Source organism: Rhopalosiphum padi, chromosome 4, assembly GCF_020882245.1.
Source record: "Rhopalosiphum padi isolate XX-2018 chromosome 4, ASM2088224v1, whole genome shotgun sequence".
Taxonomy (NCBI): domain Eukaryota; kingdom Metazoa; phylum Arthropoda; class Insecta; order Hemiptera; family Aphididae; genus Rhopalosiphum; species Rhopalosiphum padi.
The window spans coordinates 54272795-54295891 of NC_083600.1; the positions used below are offsets into that span (position 1 = coordinate 54272795).

Below are 23097 nucleotides of genomic sequence, written 5' to 3' on the forward strand. Positions count from 1 at the left end.
ACAATCACTTTTTAGTTAAAAACACACAACTCAATTAGTTATAACTTATAACTTTAATAGATTTAATTTTAATTGTTTAAAATAACAACAATATTATGTTAAATACAAACTATGCAATACATATTTAATCGATACATATAAGCATATCTACAATTGTCTACAACTAAAAGCAAACATTCAAGTAATATAAAGTAAGTATTTAAGATTTTGTTTTGTGTTAACATTAACATAATGTAGATATTTATTTGATTGTGGTTTGTTAGTATAATGTCGCTCGTGGCGTACGCAGACAGTGATTGTGATTCAGATGACGATAATGGTGAAGAAATAAAGCCATCACCCACTGTTGTGAAAGCAGTGACTAATACAGTTGATAGTAAACCATTTTTAACATTGCCTGAACCCAAATCTATTGAAAATGTAAAAACAATAGATGATTATGATTCAGTTGACGAAGAAAAACCAGTGGTACGAAAAAAACCATTGGTCAATAGCATCCAAGAAAAAAAAGAAATTCCTTTATTTCCCACATTACCTAAACCTAAAACTGGAGGAAAAGTCAAAATAATAATTCCTTCGTTAAATGAAGTACTTATACATGAATTAAAACTTTGTATAAATATTTGATATTTTGATTATAATTAATTTTTCATTTTTGTAGTTTTATGATGAAGATGATGATTATCAACCAAAATGTAAAATTATCAAACCTTCAAATGTAAGTTTCAATTGTTTATGTATAATTTAAAGTGTATTCAAATCTAAAGAATTTTGGATTATTTAATTTATTATTTAAGCCTAAGAAGCTGTCACATAAACATTTTTTTCTCTGTCAATCTCGCGCATAATATAGGAACAAAGACATTCCGTATTTCCACGATTAAGACTCTCTGGTTTAGTTTAGGGCAAATGCCCCTTTTATATATATTTTATAAAGAAGAGTATTTTCCTTGACTTGATTGTTTTTAATATTTTTTTTATAAATATAAGCATATTTTAATTTTAATTAATTTTGATTATTTTTAACCATTTATAACTTATTCAAAAATGAAAATATTAAAAATCTATCCGGTTAATGCATAGAAAATATTCTTCTTTATAAAATATATAATAGGTAAACCAAAGAGTCTTCTTTGTAGAATTACAGAAAATCTTCGTTCCTATATTATGCACATAGATAGATAAAATAAATGTTGGTATTAGGTTAAATCCTTAAGTTATCCATTAGTGTGGTATTCTTTGGAACAAAATACATTTTTAATATATTATAAGGCTTGGAATAAGTCATTTCATAACTAAAATTTGAAATTATTAAAGTATAATGTTGTATGGTTCAATATTTCTACTCTGTTTATTATAATATTGACTATTGTCTAACATAAATTTGTCTTAAGGTACGGTTTCCCTGCAACGTCCAGACGTCTAGCGTCAACTACTGGTTTGGTCATAGTAAGCGTCATGACACTGTGCTGTTCCACTCTTTGACGCTGCAGGGCAACCATACCTTTAGACTATTTAATTTTGTATATCATACAATTATGAATAAATTTGTTTTGTGGTTTTACAGAGTGGATGTGGCTTATTCTCCATGTTGCCTGATCCCAAAAATAAAAAAACAAGCAAAGCTTCAACGACTATATCAATGGTTCCTAGGGCGACGATGCGTACAATTCGAAATAATAAAGAAACCCTTAAACCCAAAACATTAGAAATTAAGTGTTTTGAAACTAAACCAATTGAAGTTGAAAATGAAGCTGATGATGATGATGATCAAGACGATGGTGATTTCTTAGGATTAAACAAAATAAATGAAGTACTTGATGTAGAGCCTATTGCTGGATTTGATTTGCCTGAAATACAAACTAATACTACCATAATTGAAGATGACGACAGGGTTTATGGACCAGTGTATTGTTCTGAACCTAGTGAATCTGACCTTTATGAAGAGGATGAAACAAAACTAATTCTCGATTCAAATGCTGTATGTTTAATGCTTATACAATTCTTATACTAAAATGAATATTAAGCATTTATGTATGCAATATGCATATTACATATGATTTAATTTATCATTTATTATTTTTTTTTATAACAGTTAAAACAACTTAGTGATCCTGGTAAAACTCAAATAAAGCAAGTTGAAGTAATAAATGTGGATATGCGTCAAGTCATGGACGAGTCTCAACAATGGTTGCAAAAGAATATGACTGAAGAGTATGCAGAAAGTAAAAATGTCAGTAGTGATATCAATATAAGTGGACAATCGAAACGCAAACACCAGATAACATATTTAGCTCAACAGGTAATGACAAGAAAAATGAGGTGTACAATATTACATTATGTATCCATTTTAAATTAAATATTAAAAATTAATACGATTTATAAATATGTACAGGCTAAAGCCAATGAGTTGAAACTTAAAAACATGTGGGCTGAGAATAGAATGACCAGGAAGCAAACACAGGCTAAATATGGATTTTAGTTGCTGAAAAAAGGTTTGTTACTTATTAAAAAAAAAATTAAGATTAGGTTTTTGGAATAATTCTTAGTGTACATAATATACAAATATAAATTAATTAACATACACGAAATGTTTAAATAAAGATACTATTAATATTTACTCTTACACTTATACACATATGTATTTTTATTGTTTTTTAAATTTACAATCATAATTATATATTCTACACTCTTTCAGAGTAACAAACACAAATAATTTAAGACTTAATATAAATATACATGGTTAGAGGATAAATCCAATAGTATCACTCTGTGTACTGTTTTATAACTAATTTCCTGAAATGTAGCAAGAACATCGCATTTTTAGAACACAGATATACATGTCAATGTTAAAATAAATTTGATATAACTTTGTTATTATTATTGTAAAAAAAAAATTGGACTTATTTGAGGTATTTTAAACGTTTAATACCTAATTTCAATTATAAAAAAATCTGCTAATTGTATTCTTCAAGTAGTTGTTTAAAAATGATTGAATTAAACTAGTAATATTATAAATAAATAAAGTATAAAATTAATATTAAACATTAAATGTATCTGATATAGTAAGGAAACGATGATAAGTAAACGGAAAGAGATCAATGAGTCTTAAACAGATCTTTGAGTAATTTTGAAAAAGAAAACAACATTTCAACATAAACATAATTTGAGTAAACTATTTTAATCTTATGTTTTAATATCAGTGCCTTTGCATAGACCAAAATCATAGGGTAATATTAATAAGCTTAACAACTTTGGACTAAAAATTAATTTATGAATGAGACTAAAATCATTTATATTATGTTTAAATTTTAAAGTTTCTGAATGTAAATAACATTAAATTACAATTTTGAGTAATGCAACTAACTACTGTATGTTTTTATGGTTGATTAGTTGTAATATAAGTTATATACTAATATATGTATTATTACTGCTATATTTACAAATTGTATTTTCATTTACTACCATAGGTATTTTGTTTACATTTCAATGATCTTATAATTTAATATAAAGGCAAAAACAAAATTATATTCATAATTAGATTAATATGAAAAGCATTTTATGATTCCAGTAGAAAACCAGTTAAAATTTATATGATAACTTTAAAAAAGAAAACTTTTTTCAAAACCTAATTCTTGACTGCATTACTATAAATGCACTACTATACTTTTAAATTGATAAAAAAAATTGTTTTTTAAGAAGAGTGGATATTTAAGAAAGGACGTAAGGAATTTTTTGTGAATTAATTATTTTGCATTATATGTATAAAATATTAACCTTAAGATAATAATTTATAATAAATGCAAAAAATTAAAGGCTAGAACTGGTTAAAAAAATATAAAAACCAAGAAATTAGTTTTATGTATTTAAGTAACAACAATGAAAATTTGACTAGCATTAATAATAGAACAAACTAATATTGATCAATTATTAATTTCACTGTTTGAACAAGATTCTCTGTTCGGTATAAATAATAATTAATCAATATTGTTTCCTCAATAAGTATTCTCCTCGTAGTGTCATGATAATCGCTCCAACCGGTGCAGTGATCAATATTGCTAATACACTGATTGCCAATACATCAGATGCATATGGGATTAAGCGATCATCACGACTGCGTGCCATATCCAATGCGATTGGTCCAATCGCTGCCTGTTCAAAATAAATAATACATTATTGTTTGTTCATAAATTTCTTTGCGAGAGAAATATTATGTTTCAAAAATAAATTTGTACATTTTTAGTAACAGTACCTACAAAAGTTTGATAATTTAGCCTATCTATTTGATATTTTTAATATTATTATTATTTTATAACCATTGTTCGTTACAAATGTATTTCAACCTATGCAGATAGGTCATATAACTATAAAATCTTACTTGAACTGTTGCTTTTGGTAACCACGCAATATTAACGAAAATTTTCTCGCGTAAATTGAAATTAGTATCCCTTAGAACGAAGAAACACGTGACCACTCTTACCTAAAAGAAAAATAATAATAATCAACAAATATCAATTTTTATTACTATTATAATCTAAATATATTAAATATACTGTCAGTTATAAAATAATTACAATATAGACAATGGTGTATAATATTATGTACCTAAATACCTAAATTAACAAATAAATAAATATTGCTATGAATAAACGAGTCACAGAGTTCCGCTTAGGTATCAAAAACATATTTTGATATCATTTTTTTTTTTTTTTTTTTTTGTTAATTTTTATTCAGTTGTCAAATGTAATGCAGAGCATCTATAACAATTAATAGCGTATAATAGACTACTGTAATTAATACAAAATTAAACCGATTAATAAAAAAAATGTGAATTCGTTCGTATCATATTATATTATATTTAATTTCAATCTAGAAGTGTTGCGATTGATGCATTCTCCCGTCGGATGATAATTAATCAATCAACGTACAATTTAACTCAGTGATTAGAACAAAACTAAATGAACACATTTGTATACTAACCTAACCGATAGGTTTTTTTACTAAAATATTCCTTTTATCATTTTAATTATCGGGGCCTGATCTAGCATATATTTTTACCCGGGCAAAGTATAAAATTATCGTATAATAATAAAAATTAAACTATCAATATATACGCCCCCGACCAAGACTTCCAGGAAAGTGCCGCTGTTCGCCCCCTAAATTCGGCTCTGTTGACTATTGTCTGAAAAAATTTCGTTTCGAAATTCTCTGTCCATTGACTTACTATATGTCTAACCGTAAATTGTTGGCGTTTGACATTATTGTGTTGAATTCAAATCCGTTTTTTTACATCATGTATCATTAGGTTGACTAATAATAACGATTCTGACATAAGTCAAAAAATAAAACAGGTTGTATGATAAGGAGACTGGTTCGCTTGAAACGCATTTGCATTATATAAAAGAGGTTTTTTTCTCTTACAAAAATTGTAGGTAATATTTTTAAGAGCAGAGGTGGATCTAGGCCAAGATAACTGGAAGGGAGCGATTTTTAAAGAGCAAGCAAAATATCAATAATGTCTTGCGAAGTATGAATAATGAACTATAAAGTAATTACGTTAAAAACTTAAGATTGAGACGGAAACGGGGAGGGGGCAATCGTCCCCTCCTGGATCCGCCCCTGTTTAAAGGTTTGACTTATTTTTATACTTAAATTTTAATTGCTTAATAATCCACTTAAAAAATAAAAAATACATTTTGTAAAATTAAATAAATTTTAAATGGTTTTGAAACAATATTTCAAACCCTCAAAAATCATAAAAAATTAAATTTACACAAATACGCTTTTCCTATATTATTTGTGGACCAGAGAGGAAACAAATAATGTGCTGACATCTTCATAATGAAGTCACAGAACACACCACTATACTACTAAGACACACACTATATGTCTCTATTTTTTTACACAACACAATACACATACGCATAAAAATTTGACTAAAAATCGTTGGTAACCAGTCCTCAGCTTATGTACTAAAAACTTTGCATGACACTCACCAAAGATGTGATAACCAATAAGATAGACGCTGACGTAATTAACGTTGGTCTTATGCTGCTCAAATCGATTTCCGTGCCGATTGAGGCGAACAATAAAGGCTCCATAAAGTCCCACACGTTGTTTGTCGCTATTTCCACGTTATCCTATGACGATAAAACATTATTATTATTATTTTAAAATGTTCGTTTATAATCAGTCTGAAGTCTGGTTAACTGTCAGATTAATTTAGGAATTATTGTAAATTATTAATGCATTTGATGAGCTGGTTGAATTTTTATTTTCACCACACCCCGTTCAGTTTAAATATTATTATCTCATCAGTCATCACTCACGCTATAACTATCGTTTTTTTTCCAGCATATCGCGGAGACAAATGCAGCCGTCATGATTGCCAGAGGACCGGCACCCGGTAAGTCGATCATTTTCGATCCGAATGTGAGCAACACTCCGCCAGTCGTTATTATGTACGTCCGTTTAAGAGTCAAACTTGTCTATAAATAAAAAATTGTTTAATACTTATACGAGTCGTACTTAAATACTGTAATTTGTAATATATAAAATAATGTCAATAAAAATAAATGTATATGAATATTATTTTTACGATATCCGCCACAATATCCTGCATAGTACCATCCTTAACGTCATTAGTTATACCCAGAGGCCCAGACCACACAATATAAAACTCGATTGCATTATTAATTCTAATGATTTTAAGAAATTTGATATTTGTGCATTTTTGATGTACCTATTATGATGATTATGTTATTGACATCAAATTTGCAGTTATCATAGTTAATAACAACTCAATTTTATATTGTAAAATTCTCACTATTGATAAGAAAGACAATATGATCCATGTAGACTAAGAGTCTATGAATTCGATACGCGTTGAAGTAAACAGATGTTCCTTTCGAATTAAAAAATTACAATTCCCAATGACACATTCATTTTCCTTGACAATTAACAAAGCTCCAAAAAGTTTGAATTATTTGAAATATGTAAAGTAAAAATATTTAAACTTTCCAAAATCTATCAGAAATAAAGTATAATTATTTGATGAATTATTAGGTAAACTTAAGAATAAAGTCATAAAAAATATAGTATTTGTCGAAACATTACAATGAACTGAATTTAATTTTTCAGTCAAGTGCCGAGAATCATAAAACTTAAATAACATAAAAATTCACAGGAGTTAAAAAAAAAAGAGTAATTTAATATAACACAAATTACAGTTATAATAATAATTATTATTATAGGTAGTTATGATTTTATGAGCCAAACGTGTTGTTTGGGATGAGTCGATAATAATAATTTAATAGCTATGATTAGTCTATAATTTATAATTATAAATACTTAATATAATACATTTATATTTCAGGAAAAGTTTTAGTATTTTTCTTTTAAATTCAATGCAGTATAAACTCATATCAGTACTAATATTAACTTATTATTTATTAACAGTTTTAGTAAGTATCTATAGTTATAAAGTATAACTGCAATGTGGCAGTATATTATAAAAATTGAAACTTTTGGTATAAATAAGACTAAATTTATTTTTTTTACATGGAATACGTTTCTCTAGAAACCATATAGGAAAACGTTGTCATGATTTCATGAAACATTTGAGAGGCTCAAACCTTTAGATGATTTACGGCGTACCGTTTGCTTCGTCAGAACATGCTGTTTAATTTTCAACCCCTTCAGTCTCCTGTGACGCCTTTCGGGTTTGTTAAATACCTATGTCAAAACGGTAGTTCGCGAAGCACAAAAAATAAATATTAAAGTTTCGGCTCGCAGCAGCAGAGCACCTTTTTGTATGTCGACAACTCTAACTTGTATGTGAACCACTCTACACGATTAGTAATATAGACAAAATCTAAATCGTAGAACCCCGAAATAACAACAAAAGAATAGAATAGAAAAATCTTATAGAATTAGGCGCCTAGGTATACTCCAAAAAGTCTTGTATGATTTTTTTTTTGCAAGTGTTGGGACACTAGAGGACTCAAATTCTAACTTGTGTATTATTATTATATATTGCCATATTGTATAATGAATATACTATATGTAGTATATACGGTAAGTTTATTATACATACTTCGCATTTGTGTGGGATGAAGCCGGTAATTAAGCCCCAAACGATGCCTACGCAGATTCCGATGCCTACTTCCATGGGTCCTCGCATGGCGTTCGTCTGCCAACTACCTGAATGGAAAGGAAAAAACAAACAAACACTAAATCAACAACGATTGTCACGTGAGCCCACATTGTTCTGTAATAATATAGTCATGTTAACAATTCATACCCTCGGAAAATATGATACTGAGACACACTCCAAATGCGGAAATGCAAAATATGTCGTCGAAACTGCACGCGGCCATCACCAGTGTTATGATCCCTTTATCTTCACCGAGACCTTTTTGTTTGAAGTCTAACAGAGCCGGAAGTATTACCGCTGAACTGACCGGACTCAAAATACATCTGTGGACAGAGGAGTTGAGTGAGTGGAGCCAATTTTTTGTTGGTAAAAATAAAAATCATAAATACAAAATAAATGCGCAAAAAGATCACTCAACAAGTGCATGGTTATTGACGTGTGCATATACATATTTTGTTATACACAGCTCTCGGCGTGACGACGTAGGTGGATATGTAAATGAATTACAAAAAAAAAGCGCTTACGTGTAAAAAGTGAAATAAATTTCCAAAATTTTACCCGTTTACTATAAATGTTTAAAAAATGTTCTTTTTTTTTACTATATATAGTATATAGTATAAAAACAATATTTTGATTACATTTTTATTTGATATCTGTAATTAAATAAAAGTGTTTGTCTATTTCCAATGCGAGATGGACTGGGTCAAAAAATAACTTAAACTATTGACTTAAAAATATATCAAAATAAAATCCAATTTATTTTGAAATAGCAACAATTCGTTCTAAAATTGTATTATATAATAAGTACTTATTTAAATATTAATATTCGTCAATCGTGTAAATGTGAAATTTGTTAGTGGGGCTATAGAGTAATTATTTGAAGAGGCTAAGCCCACATAAACCAACCCCTTCTAATATCCGCCTACTAATGTCGATCGTGATAATAATATGTAAGGAAGTATTACATAATATAAATGTGTGTTTTTACCCGAGCAACAGTCCCCAAATCCACGGCAGTCCTAGTAGATAGTGTGTAACCACGGCTGCGGCAATTGTTTCTGTGATGCACGGTAGTATGGCCAGCTGGGTAACGACGAGACTGAGCTTCTTCAACATGGCTGGGTCAAGGCTGAGACCGGACGCCGCCAACAACACTGTGAGCGCCACTTCCCTGCAACGGCAACAATACAACCCCGACCGGGAATGGACCAGTTAGGATAACGACGACAAAAACTACTACAACGTGACATTATTTCGCAATCTGCATTTTTCGGGATAAAAATTTAATTTTTGTAAATTCGATTTTTCAATATATGTAATAATTATAGAGTCTATTGATTATTTTTGATTTCAACATTTCAGGGACCCGTACACGTGGAGAGACTAGTATGTGCACTATATATTTCTTTAAGTAATATTGTCTATTACTACTTTATTTATATTTTTTAAATTTTAAAATTCAAATGCTTGTAAAGTTGTAAATGAAATAAAAACTATTTATTCTACACTGTATTGTTGATGTCTTATAGTAGTGTTTATAAATTTTCATTTTCTTTTTACTTAGTAATATTGTTTTTGTCGGAAATAAAGTAGGATGACTAACCTATATTTACTTAAAACAGTTTAAACGAAAATTTTCTAATATAATATAATTATGTGTTCTTATGATAAAATGTTGATTCCCAAAAAGATAATTATGCCTTTGATATAGGTATTGGTGAAGGTACGTAGGTATTATTGTCATTAAAGTATATTATTGTATGTAAATAAATGGGTCGCTGGACGACATCAGACCTCAAGTTGATAATATGCGACTGGAAGACGTTTTGGTTCACATCGTAGAGACCGGTATTACGGAGCACGACGCCGACAAGTAACATGCCGAGCAACGGTGGCAGGTACAGCATCCCTGCGATCTTTCCGCATGCCCACGAACACGAGATCAACAAAACGACGGAGGCTAGCTGCGAGTCGGGCGTCATGTCGAAAAAAAAATACATCATGCACCACGTCATCAGCACGCACGCGGCAGATGTCGTGGCGTAGAATACAGGATGCAACTTGCATGTCCATGAAGTAGTCGTTCGGCCCCTGAAATGAGCAAAATATTATAATGTAAAATGTACGTATATAGACGACCTTATTTGTATAAAACGATTTTTATGCATGTTGGTGATGACATGCCACTCATACCACCATCCCGAAGAAATACTTTTTGGACTTTACCCTCCCCTCCATAACACTTAAAAAAATTACTCGATTCAAAATCGTTTAATCTTACGAAACACAAAACATTTTTTTTTTTTCATAATCACTAAAATATTTTTTTCCATCATGTAAATGTTATAGTAAATATAATATTTTAAAAGAATTTTATTACTTTTAATGTAAAATTATTTTATTATATCAGATAAATACATTTTAAAAAGATTAAGTTACTAATAAATTATATACTTAATGTGTCTTGTATAACTTTTAAATCTAGACTTCTGAAGAAAAGTAGAAAAATATAATTGTATTATGTCTGCGATATTTATGACGTAGAGCAAACTAACGTTGGTCAGTAAAAATGTAAAATAAGCATTATCGCGTGCTACTAGACGTGTCTTCTTAAAAATGTGACTCAGAAAACTTATATCTTTAACATGCAATCGGACATGATAGAAAAAATTATAATATTAAACATTAATTTTGATAATTACCTCACGAATTTGTCGATAAAAGCTCAGGTACCTATATGTTATAATTTATAGTGAATAACAGATTACAACATTATTAATATTTAGGTATGTATTATTGTTACATTATATAAAAAATGTACGGTGTAGTACATAAATGTAGCGCCTCAATAGTAAGTACATTATATATTATTATTTATTATAATAATTTAATTTATAATAATAATAATCTCTTACTTAATGTTCGTTAAAAAAAAATTATATTTAATAAAATTTAAAATAAATAATATTCTTTGTAAAAATAAAATATATCATTGTAAAATCATTGTGCTATTTAGGTTTCACATAGAGTTCAAAATATAATGGATTAGTATTTACTACGAATAAAAAGTTTTGAAATATTTTGTTAATATAAAGTATAATAGAGCGCATATTTTAGATTCTAAACTGGCATAAATGTAGATAAAAAATTGTTCGCTAAATCAAAACTCTTGAAAATTTAATAAATATCCCGCATAAGTTATTCTTACATTTTTATAAAAATATTAAAAATACTTAGGTACAATTTTTTTATTTTAACTTAAAATTTTAATAAAAAAATTTAGAATCACAAACATTTATAAAGTATAAGTACTTTATAGAAAAAATTGATAAAATCTTTAGTTTTTTTAGCAAAGGTTTGGAAATTGAATACAATATTCTTTATAAGTTATATTTGAACTAAATAATCTAAAAAATATAATATACGATATACCTAAACATAATTAAAATAATCATATTAATTATTATTTTAATAATTAATAATTAATAATATAATAAATGCCATGTTTTCGGCAAAAATTAAATCAACCTACTGTAATACTAATAGTAAAACAAATTTATTTAATAGCAATATCAATAATTTATCATGAAATTTGCTTAGTAATATAAGCTGATAGAGTATCTCTGCTCAGATTTTTTTTACACATTATGATGTACCTACCTAGCTATTATTAACGTCTAATTTAACCCATTCTTTACACAACAGAGCGGTACCAACTTACTCAGATTTTTAGTTTCATCAGTTACATGAATCTATTTCTAACTACACACAATTTTTTTCAAACCCAAAAATTGACTTAGAACTTGAGTATACCTACTAAATTTATACGATACAACATACAAAACACATAAATATGTAATTTGCGCATATGTTATTTAAAAATAAAATAAATCAAATTTGTACTCAATTATCGTAGTATCCATATTCTAAAATCAACCGATGAATTTTCAGATTAAATCATTGCAATTCTTTATTATAATATAGACTAATAACATTTCTTTTATTCAAAATATTTATGTGTAAATTATTTTATCATATATCAATTATATTCCGAGTAATGTTATAGTACACAGGAAAGTTCATCACTGTTTAAATCGGATGGTTTTATATATTATTTAGTTTTTACATTTATAAAAAATTACAATTACCTTTACAGTTGTATCAAAATAATAGTTTTTCAATCATCGTTATATTTGTTCTAAAACTTTTTGTTGTCTAGGATTCTCATATAAAGATCAATAGTTACATATATACATGATAAGAATTCTTGTTTTTACCGCGATTTATATACATTTTTAATATTTATCTACATATCACAGTTTTTATTTTACAATATATTTTTTAAATGCGTATGTTTACATCAACGGATTGAGAAAAGTAAGTTTAAGTGCTATGTGGACATATTTTCTACTAAAAATGTACATGATCGTTGATTAAATATGCAATATTCAAATATTGTATATTTAATCAATAACATGATATAAAAATAATTAACTTTATAATATATTGAAGCATATTTTTGATTATTGATGGGATATAATATGTTATTATATAATTGTGGTATTTTGAAAAAATATATTATATTTTGTTCCATGAAATAACTTTACATTTTGAGTGGTAGGACGACTGTATTGGTTTTATAATAATATTATAGCATTTTTGTATTTGTGGACATTTTTTATAATAAAAAAAATAAATATTCGGATTTATCATTTTTGAACTTTAAGGGAGATGTTTAGGTATACTAAATTTGATCTAGTTTCACTTTTCATATAATAATTAGGAAAAACAAAAAACAGTTACGAAAAAATTGGGGAGAATTTGTGCTAAATTAGTTTTTGACAAAATCGATTTAATTTTTATTATTATTATTATTATTATTATTATTACGACTAACCAATAATCATGTTATTTATATAGACATTTTAAATTTTAAATTTTTTAGTAAAATTAAAAAAATACTTGAATATTTAATAAATGCAATGTTGCTTATAAGTTTAATAATATCGAACATATATAATTAAAATATTTTTTATAAATGCTTTGGAGATTAAATTTTGACAAAATTTTAGTATTATTTGGTTTCTATTAATACATATAATTTTCAATTTTAGCTAAGACATAAAATGACAAGATTTTTTTGGTGCATAATTACAAGTTTTTTATGACCATATAAGTCTGGACGTCCAAATAAAGTTAAGTTAGTGTAAACTGAACACTGCAATTTTTGAGTACTTAAATACTATAATATCATATATTTATATACCTAAATATGTGGGAAAAATATACTTTCTATTGTTAATATATACTAAACTATTTATAGAATCAATAACATTATGTACATATTATATTGTATGATAAATGTTAGTAACTAGGACACTAGGTCACTTTTAGCCATTAATCATTACTTACCCTTTTATTATTCCATCTTCTCCATTTGTCATTGTTAGGTAATTGATTTGGCCACTTCCTTAAATTGAATAAATAAATTGTTTAGTTTTATGATGATTCAGAATATTACAAGGTTGCAAGATTTGTTAAATAAATATATAATGAAATACATGTGTTTGTAATGTGTATTTTTATCGCGTGCGTTTAACATATAAAAAATATCACATGCAAATCACCAGTCACAAATTATAAAATTAAAAAAAATTAAGAAGAAGAATATAAGAAATTATAATATAAATATATTTTATTTAAATAAATAATGTCAATAATATTTTTGTGCATTTTTACTATACTAAACGATAAAATATATATACACTTGAACACTTCTCACCAGTTGACAGTCATATTGATCTACATGAATAAAGTGTAACTTCTTAATTCATTATTACCAGAGAGGAATATGAACCTTACAACGACATGACATCATCTTAACTCAATATTTTTTTTTCGGCTAACACTAATAACAATAGTTATCAACACGAACCGGAATACAAGTTATTATTCGTGTTTGATTTTTAATCAATTGTGTATTATTATTCTATCTATTTAGTTTATAGATAGATTATAGGTATATACATATTTAAATATCATATACAAATACAATTTAATATGCTGTGCAAAAATTATTTGAGAAAATTGCATACAGATTACAGACATAACTATATAATACATAGTGTATTAATGTGTATACTAAATAATATAAAACTTCGATAATATAATTTAGTAATTTACTATAATATTGTAAAAGTACCATGGATATTGAAGTGTCACCACTGACTATTCAAAGTCATTAACCTAAAGGATAATTTCAATATTACTTATGCCTTATATAATTTTCAATTGACAGTAACATATTAAAATATATATATATATAATATACAACCCATACATTTCTGTACATTATATTATATTATTTTTACAAATAAAAATGATTATAATTAATAACTTATAATTTTGAAATAAGTGTTTTCAATTTATATATATTACCTAAATAATCTATAACTATAGATCGCTGTTACAACAAGATATTTACCGGCTAGCAGGTTCACATTAATAAAATGTTAATATACAAAATATAAACCATAACAGTGAACATGATTAAATGATTAATAATTTCATGGCGACACCGTCCATATAATCAAATATTTTCAAGTATTTGAATTCAATTATTAAATGCACTGTAGATAATAATAGTTTAACATCAAAATAAATTATACGAACTATAAAAGGTGGATAACCAAAAGAATGTAATAAGAAATAGAAAATATAATTTTAATTAGTTTTTATTAAATTTTGCTAATTTTTGTTTTTTTAAAGAAATATTATATATATTTTAATTTCAAACTAATTTTAAGTATAGTTTTATAGTGTACACATTTGAACAGGTAATAACATAATATCAATAAAAAAATTTTAGTAGAAAAAGTTAAACTATACAGGATTGTTTAACTACTAATTTCTATGTATAAAAAAAAAATATAGTGTATACAATATTATATTATTAGATATACCTTGCTTATTCGAGTATTGAACTATATATTTAACTAATTTAATAAATTATAATGATTGACCTTATAGGTTAAATGTGTGTAAAATTTCAACATAGTTTACTGTTATAAGAGTAACCTATAAACTGTTTTTTATTTTTAAAAAATGACATCTTTTTACTACATTATTATTAGTTTTATTTTTAAAACTATATCACAAAAAATATATTATTTTATAAGTTCCACTTTTATAAAGATTTTATTTTTAACTTGTGTTTTAAAACAATCTTTACTACGTACCATGTCACACAACAGACGGTGAAACAATTAAGTAATCAATATTGATAGATTGAAAATACAAGATTGAGTGTATAGTGATACTATTTTATTACTTCATAATTAGATGTATAATTCTCACTCCCAGGGGAAAAACATTGCACGCAGAGCAAACACTGAATCAACTATTATATTAATTTATCAAGTATCATAATTTAACATTACACGATTAAATTGTTAATTAAAAATTTGTGCTGAAATAGTTTTGTAAATATTCTTAAGAATGCAATATTTTGACCCAAGAAAATACAACCAAAAAATGAGGGTTATTTTTAAAAATAAAAATCCAATCAATTTATGTTTACATTAAATTTAAATAATTGTATATATTACAGTTACCTAATTAAGAAATTATAACAAACTGGTATTTTATTCTCATATACAGTGAATAGAAAACTTATTTGATTTTCTATCTAACATAAACAAATTATGATATCTAACATTAAACATCGAAAAATCGTTAAAATAATTATTGACTTATTATTTTGTATTGAAATAATATAATATATCTTATCTGTTTAATAGATATATACCATGTGTTGATATTAAAAATGTTATTGTAAGTTGTAATTCATCTTTGAATTGGTAGTGAGTTCAATTAAATGAAATTACTATACCTAACGGAATTCAACTGTGAATATTTTTATCTAACGAAAAATGATACCTAGTTAAATATTTTAAGTTGGCAGCACAACAACTAACATAATATCATATAATATTATAATTATAATAAAACTATAAGTGAATACGTTTTTTTTAAGTGACGTACCAATTATTCTCGTAGTTGTATACTAAATATGTATTTTGATATCTAATATGGGATGTCGAAGGGTATCAAACTATAAATATTATTTAATAATTCTCCATAAAATATTACTATACAAATAATTGTTTGTAGATTATGTAAAAGCTTTCTGCAGCTGTATACGTGATAGAGCCAATGTAATTATTATCACCATTGATTTTTAAGACGTATTTCAGTGTCATTTCTTAAAATATATTATTTAAGGACATTATTGTTAAATTGTAGACAATTTATTTAGTATAGTTATGTCATTGTTAGTTTACATTTTAAAAGCACCAAATAAACATATAGAAGACATAATAATCAATTACCTACTTAAATAATTCAATTAATCGTTTTATCTTAATATTTGACATCGTTAATTCAAATTCTATGACTAATTTTGTGCATGTAATAATATGCGTCATTTAATATCAAAATATACATATAAACAACGGCGTCTGAGCTGATTTTGAACTGAGAAAAGGGCAGAAGAAATTAAGTTAAATATTAATGAAATAAAAAGAATAAAAAGCACAATAATTACAAATACTATTATAATTAATTTACTATCACTATACCTATTGATAATTAATGTAACTAAATAAGTAAGAGTTATATAAGTTTGTTATCAAGTAATAATAAAAAATATATTACAAACGAATTTCTATGTACATTTCTAAGTACATTCAAAACATAAAAAAAACTGTTTTGTGGCATTGTATCTAAATTTAAAAAAAATATTCATTTATATTACTATTGTATAAATCCTATCAAATTTGTATAGTATAACTTCTAAAAAAATGGTATCGATTAAATCAAAAATAATAACCATTACTGTCAAGAGCAAAGATGGTGAACCTATATCAGACGTGTCACATAGTGACACTTTCAAATTAAATAAAGATAATTTGGTAAACTGAGCCTGATAAAATTATTTTAATAATTTATATTTTATAATAGGTTAGGGGTAACCTAGCAAAAAGTAATCAATTATATTTTTTTTATTTGACACTAAAATATAAAAAGCTTTGCATTCCTCATATAGAAAGAATCGTTGTTGGGAATGATTCCGCGAACAAAAGTGACATTATACATGTCAATTTATTAAAAATATATTTTGTAAAAATCGTAACAGATGCCTACATAATTTATAATGTTTGGAATTAAACAATAGCCAATACCGAGAATTGATAACTATTTAATTAAATAATATTCATATTTAACTATATTTATCTACTATTGTTTTTTTATTACTTAAATTTTAAATATCTTATCCATTAATATAATTTATTATTAAGCTCCTATATACCCACTATTTGGCACTCTATTGTTTATATTAGAGTTAATTGATATTTCGGGTCTTAAATTATTATTTTATGAAATATATTTGCAATAAAAAAATAATTATAAGTCAAATTGTGTCACTATAAACTATTAATAAACAATAAGTATAAATCATTTCCTTTATTAACACATGGAGGATTGAGGGCATAACCCTTTCTCACTAAACATTCAATATATTATATAATACACAAGACCTGATTCTGTATTATAGCGAACTCACACAGTGGATCATTATAGACAAAATTAGAGAAAGACCGCTTATCATTAACAATAATAGAGATGATAAAAAAATATTGATGTCTTGTACAAATAGGTACATGATTATCTTGTACACTATTACTCTAATATTTTTTTCAACAGATACCTATTTTAATATTTGGAAGCATAATTATGTAATATATGAGAAATTAATAAAACAATACTATAATCATATATTAAGTAAATTTATTTAAATCATGGCGATTATTCTATAATCTACTGAAATCTATATGGCGATTACCTATGTTTAAACCTAAATTTTTTATCTTTACTGAAATAAAGTATTATCTACTAGCGTACAGACTATTTTATGTTAATATTTAAAATTAATTACAAGCGTTAATCAAATAAAGATATAATTAGATACCAAAAAATACGTGTTTATAATGTTCACATATAGGTACTAAAATTATGGGTAGCTTAATAAATTATTGGAATCTTTATTATTTACCTATAAAAACGACGAGTATATATGTACATTTTAAGTAATGAACAAAAACACTAACCTTTTTAGTAAGTTGTAGTCCAAATTTTGATTAGCTTGATTTCCTCTTTAATTTTAATTATTTTAAGCTTTTAAATTCTCCTTTTTTGGAGAATTTAAAAAATAATGCTATTAAAAGTGTTTTGAATAAATTGCTTAATTACATTTTTGATGTCAAGTATTCAAACTGATATATATATATATATATATATATATATTAAATATATATACATAATATATCAAAATAAGAACTACACTATACTTTATTTCACGCACAACTGAAGACTATCTTCATTAGTATTTAATTAAAAATTATATACATTTATAATCATTCAAATGATAAAGCATGAACATTGACATGCATATGTCAACCATTTTATAATTTTAATTAATATCACTATAATTATATAGCTACATCATTAGTATTAATTATTTTTTAGACAAAAAGTAAATATTTGATATAAAGCAGTTTTTATAAAAAATATTATATTCATGGCATTATGAAAATATATACAAAGGCACTATAATCTATAATATATTTATACAGAGTGATTCTTTTAAAGTAAATAATTATTTCTAAAGGTGTATTGAGGTAGTTTGCGGTAGTGAACTGACGAGTGACCCAGCATTTTGCAGACTATTCTATGTATATGTATGATATTAAAAAAATATATATTCTGCTTGAAAATATAAATTACAATATTTATGCTGTTATCCAAAAAGAGTAAGCAACTTAAAAATAATTATACCAATACAAAATAGTAAGAATACATTTTTTTTTAAATATTTTTTCTTGTAATTACTTCAAACTAAATACACAAAATATTTCCAAAAGCGTCAATTATTTTAAAAATCATGAAATATTTATTGGAGGACACCAATATAAAAATTACTCGATATACTGTATAATATTGGTTTACTCGATATTGTTCCATTGACTATTTATCTATTATATTATCACACGTCTATTAATTATTTTTTCCATAAATAGTGCCACATACTTAAATATGCAACAGTTTTGAAAGGAAAAATGAAATTTTATTTTTAAATATTCATATTTTTTAAATTTTATTTGTAAATTATTTTTCAATAACACATAAGTAACATAAAACAATAAATAATTTTAGTATTATACCAAGGCATTCAACTAATGCATTGGTTCAATCTACGAACATTTTATTAATTTATTATGCTTCGATGTAAAATACAATACAATTGCGTTAAAAATGTATCAATGAAATTAAAAAACAAGTTATAAAATCTAAAATATAACACTAAAGTAAAATACTAATTCTAGTCAATTGAAATGTAATTTGTTTTGATTAATATTTATGTTTTGGTGTCAAAGTATTATATTATTATATTTACAACTAAAATATGATCACATATATTAAGTTGTATGCATATGATTTACCAAAGATTTAACACTTTGTTCTTAACTATAGGGGTCAACAACCGGTTATGCTTTCTGAAGAAGAAAAATACAGGTTTTTGCTAGTTACTATATAGTTACTAAGATACTTATATTATAGTGGATCTCTGTAACAATATAAGTGTGTGACGTAAAAATAAAATTAAATATATCTTAAAATTGTTTTGAGTTTTTTTATTCAAAAGGCTTTAAATATTAAGGAGTTGAGTTAGAAAATAAAATCAATATCACCGAATTTAATTCATTGTTTTCTTTTCTTTGATTTTCTAATTTTTAACAAAGGAAAATGTCATAAATCTTGTTTTTACCTACATATTTGCAAATTCTATGGAAATCATTTTATACAAAACCAACAAAATAATTTTATTATATATAGTTTATACTATTATTTTAAAGGTATTTTATCATATTATGCTATATAAATTACCACTAACACATACTAATGTACCTACTCTCGAATTAAATATTAAAACTACAATGAAACCATACAGGTAACTCAATACAATTATAGTTTTCAAGTTATAACCAACAATTACTATGAAAAGTATTCAGGTCATTAAAAGAATAAATTGGATACAATTCAAAATTTGTAGATAGAAAATAGTCGATAATATATTATAATAAAAAGCCGGTACTCTAATAATATCGAAATAAAATTTAATACCTATTTTTATTTTCATGTTAAATGTTAGCTATATCTAGTTTGTCAAAAATATCCACATTATATAATAATATAAAATATTATAATAAGTAATGCATCTTAAAATGGTTCTTAAAATACAATACATTATAACAGATTGTCTTTGTGTACAATGATGCATGATAATAATGATCAATGACGCAAATAGGTTTTATTCTTTCTAGTAAAGTTGGTTGTAATTTTATAGCCCACTGAAATATTGGCCTCTAATCGTCGATAAATGCACCTATTTAAATTAATTTTGATAATATTAAAGTGACATCATGATTTAACATATTATAATATTTATAATATAATAATATATAGTTAGAATATGTTATACTATACAAACTTAAGAATAAATAAAACAAACAATTAAAATTCAAATCGGGATAATTATATTTAAGCATATACTGACACTGTAATAATTATGGTTACTGATAACTCCATGTAACGTGAATAGTTAAAAAACAAACATAATTAATTTCCTAATGATTTCTATTTCTGTTTTTAATTTTGAAATTATACTATCCGCCTTATTTATTGTTTAATATTGTAAACAAACTAAATAATAAATATGGTTAATAACAATAAACCTTTCAATATTAGTAAAAAAAATAATTATTAATAAAATAAATACAGATTTAACTACATAAAATAAGATAATTAAATGTACCTATATATAGGTATTAGGTATACTATTATAATAGTAACACGCGTGCAATTATATATTTAGCAGTTATAAATTATTAAGATTTTTGAAGGTTAAATACAATATATCATCATAATGTGTTTAATCATATAACTTCTTGTAATACTTGTAGATATATTATATAATTATTCTCCTACAAAATAATATTACAATAAATGAAACTATGGAACTTATTCATAAAATAAACAAACGTCATATTTTAAAATAAATAATTATGGGACATAATATTGTGGTATTAATATAATTTTAATGTGTTACATAGTTTTTAATTTTTTTTTACATACAAATAATTCTATATTGTATTATAATTAATCAAAATAAATGGGTACCTATAATTTATAATTGTATATAAACATTTATTAACTTATTTTTATAGAATACATTTTACTCCACAAAACTAAGTAGAGAGGTATATAATATATTTATTTACGTTTTTAATTTATTTACTATATATCTCTTCCCTATTATTTAAATTTATAGAAACAATGTAAGGTGGTGTAACGAAATACACAAATTTTTACAAAAAGGTCACCGTCTAAAAGTATATATAGGTATACCTATTACTGTGTAATTGTTTAATCTTTAAAACTGATTATATCAAGATAAATAGGAATTAACGTTTATGAAAAAAAAATTTTAAACATTATCTGTTTTAATGATAGCAAACATTTTTAATTTAAAGTTACAAAACAGAATATTTTTTAAGAATTTTAATATTCAATATCACTAATGAACTTGTCCAAATTACATTTTTATGAATTGAAATTTTTTTTAAAATATTGTTTTTTGATATATTAATTAAAAATATATGCTGTATTCATTAAAAGAGTAAAAACTCGTTAAATTGAAACTTATCATAAGTGTAGGTACCTGGTACTTACCATATATAGTTACAATATTATGCCACAAATTGTATATATATATATATATATTATATTATAAATAAATTATTATTATTTTTAAATGAATAAAATTTAATATTCATTATACATAGAATTATACTTACTAAAAAAGTTATATTATTATCATTCCATGATAGTAATTATTATGATATAAATTAAAATTGATCTAAGATTTAACGATAGAATACTTACGATTACTTCTCGATGATTGAACAAAATATAAATATTTAATTTATTGACTGGGACGAGTAGATATAACTATTTTTACTCAAAATAATCATTTGTTTTTATAACGGATTGAATAATATATTAATTGTCCCAGTGAAATAACTGAAATATTTATAAATGTAGAATTACAATTATATTTAATAGCTATTATAGTACAACCCCCTCTATTATATATAAACTTGTATGTATATTTTTATCAGAATGATAAATTGGAAATTTTGATAAGCCTAATGCTGAATTCCTCACATTCTCATTAAGCTATGTGTCAGTAAAAATAAAAATGAAACAATAGATCTTTGTAAAATATTCAAATAATATATACAATTAAACTAAATATATTCTGATAGGTAATAATCATTTATGATCTACAGTTATTAATTAATACGAATCTTCAAAATGCGTCTCATTATGTTTTGGAGCAATAATGCTTCAATCGTCAACATTTATTTTCATTATTTTTTAATTTAAGATTGAAGTTTAGATTAAGTTGACTAGTTCTTTGTTGTTAGCGTCCTTATTCCAATTGAAAAATGTCAAGCCTGTCAGCTTTATTCGATGGATATTATTAAAACCACATTATACCAACTTATTTTGACTGATAATAAAAAACAAAGGTATCTACATAATTCTAATCTGGTGGTTGCTCTATAATAAAGTAAAAACATTAAAATCGTTCATTATCATAAAGTTATACTGTTTATAAAGCTAAACTTTAAAAGTTTCTTTAGGCGAAAATAAAGTCCAACAAAATCTTGAAGTGTTTTAACAATATTAAATAAAATGGGATCGTCATTTTTTACTCAAGAAAAAGTTCTCTAACATAAACTTATAGCGTTGGAGTA

General features: G+C 25.0%; 2 protein-coding genes across 5 annotated transcripts in view; one reads left to right on the forward strand and one right to left on the reverse strand.

Annotated features, from left to right (window-relative positions):
• On the forward strand, positions 1–6586 carry LOC132929847 (proline-rich protein PRCC). The gene is made up of 7 exons (XM_060995454.1): positions 1–191; positions 264–588; positions 662–718; positions 1568–1981; positions 2096–2302; positions 2396–2495; positions 6355–6586. The coding sequence occupies exons 2-6, from the start codon at positions 268–270 to the stop codon at positions 2480–2482; spliced, it is 1086 nt and encodes a 361-aa protein (XP_060851437.1). The 5' UTR covers positions 1–191; positions 264–267; the 3' UTR covers positions 2483–2495; positions 6355–6586.
• Positions 3828–23097, reverse strand: part of LOC132929845 (sodium/hydrogen exchanger 9B2-like) — a 26051-nt gene continuing 6781 nt past the window's right edge. For 2 of the 4 annotated variants that reach the window (XM_060995449.1, XM_060995450.1), the window contains exons 3-11: positions 13568–13625; positions 9950–10246; positions 9144–9326; positions 8303–8478; positions 8096–8202; positions 6330–6488; positions 5997–6140; positions 4379–4480; positions 3828–4152 (exon numbers count right to left, since the gene is read on the reverse strand). In XM_060995449.1, the coding sequence (XP_060851432.1) occupies positions 3982–4152; positions 4379–4480; positions 5997–6140; positions 6330–6488; positions 8096–8202; positions 8303–8478; positions 9144–9326; positions 9950–10246; positions 13568–13625 (1397 nt within the window). In that variant the 3' untranslated portion in view covers positions 3828–3981. Of the gene's footprint in view, positions 4153–4378; positions 4481–5996; positions 6141–6329; positions 6489–8095; positions 8203–8302; positions 8479–9143; positions 9327–9949; positions 10247–13567; positions 13626–18324; positions 18473–22219; positions 22370–23097 lie in introns of those variants that run through there. The other 2 variants (XM_060995451.1, XM_060995452.1) reach the window with 2 other exon arrangements.

Bases quoted from the DNA above. Each gene is read 5' to 3' on its own strand.
- LOC132929847 (XM_060995454.1), top strand. From the start codon at position 268: ATGTCGCTCGTGGCGTACGCAGACAGTGATTGTGATTCAGATGACGAT. The intron at 719-1,567 runs GTAAGTTTCAAT...GTGGTTTTACAG, and splicing joins AAATTATCAAACCTTCAAAT to AGTGGATGTGGCTTATTCTC. The intron at 2,303-2,395 runs GTAATGACAAGA...AAATATGTACAG, and splicing joins TAACATATTTAGCTCAACAG to GCTAAAGCCAATGAGTTGAA.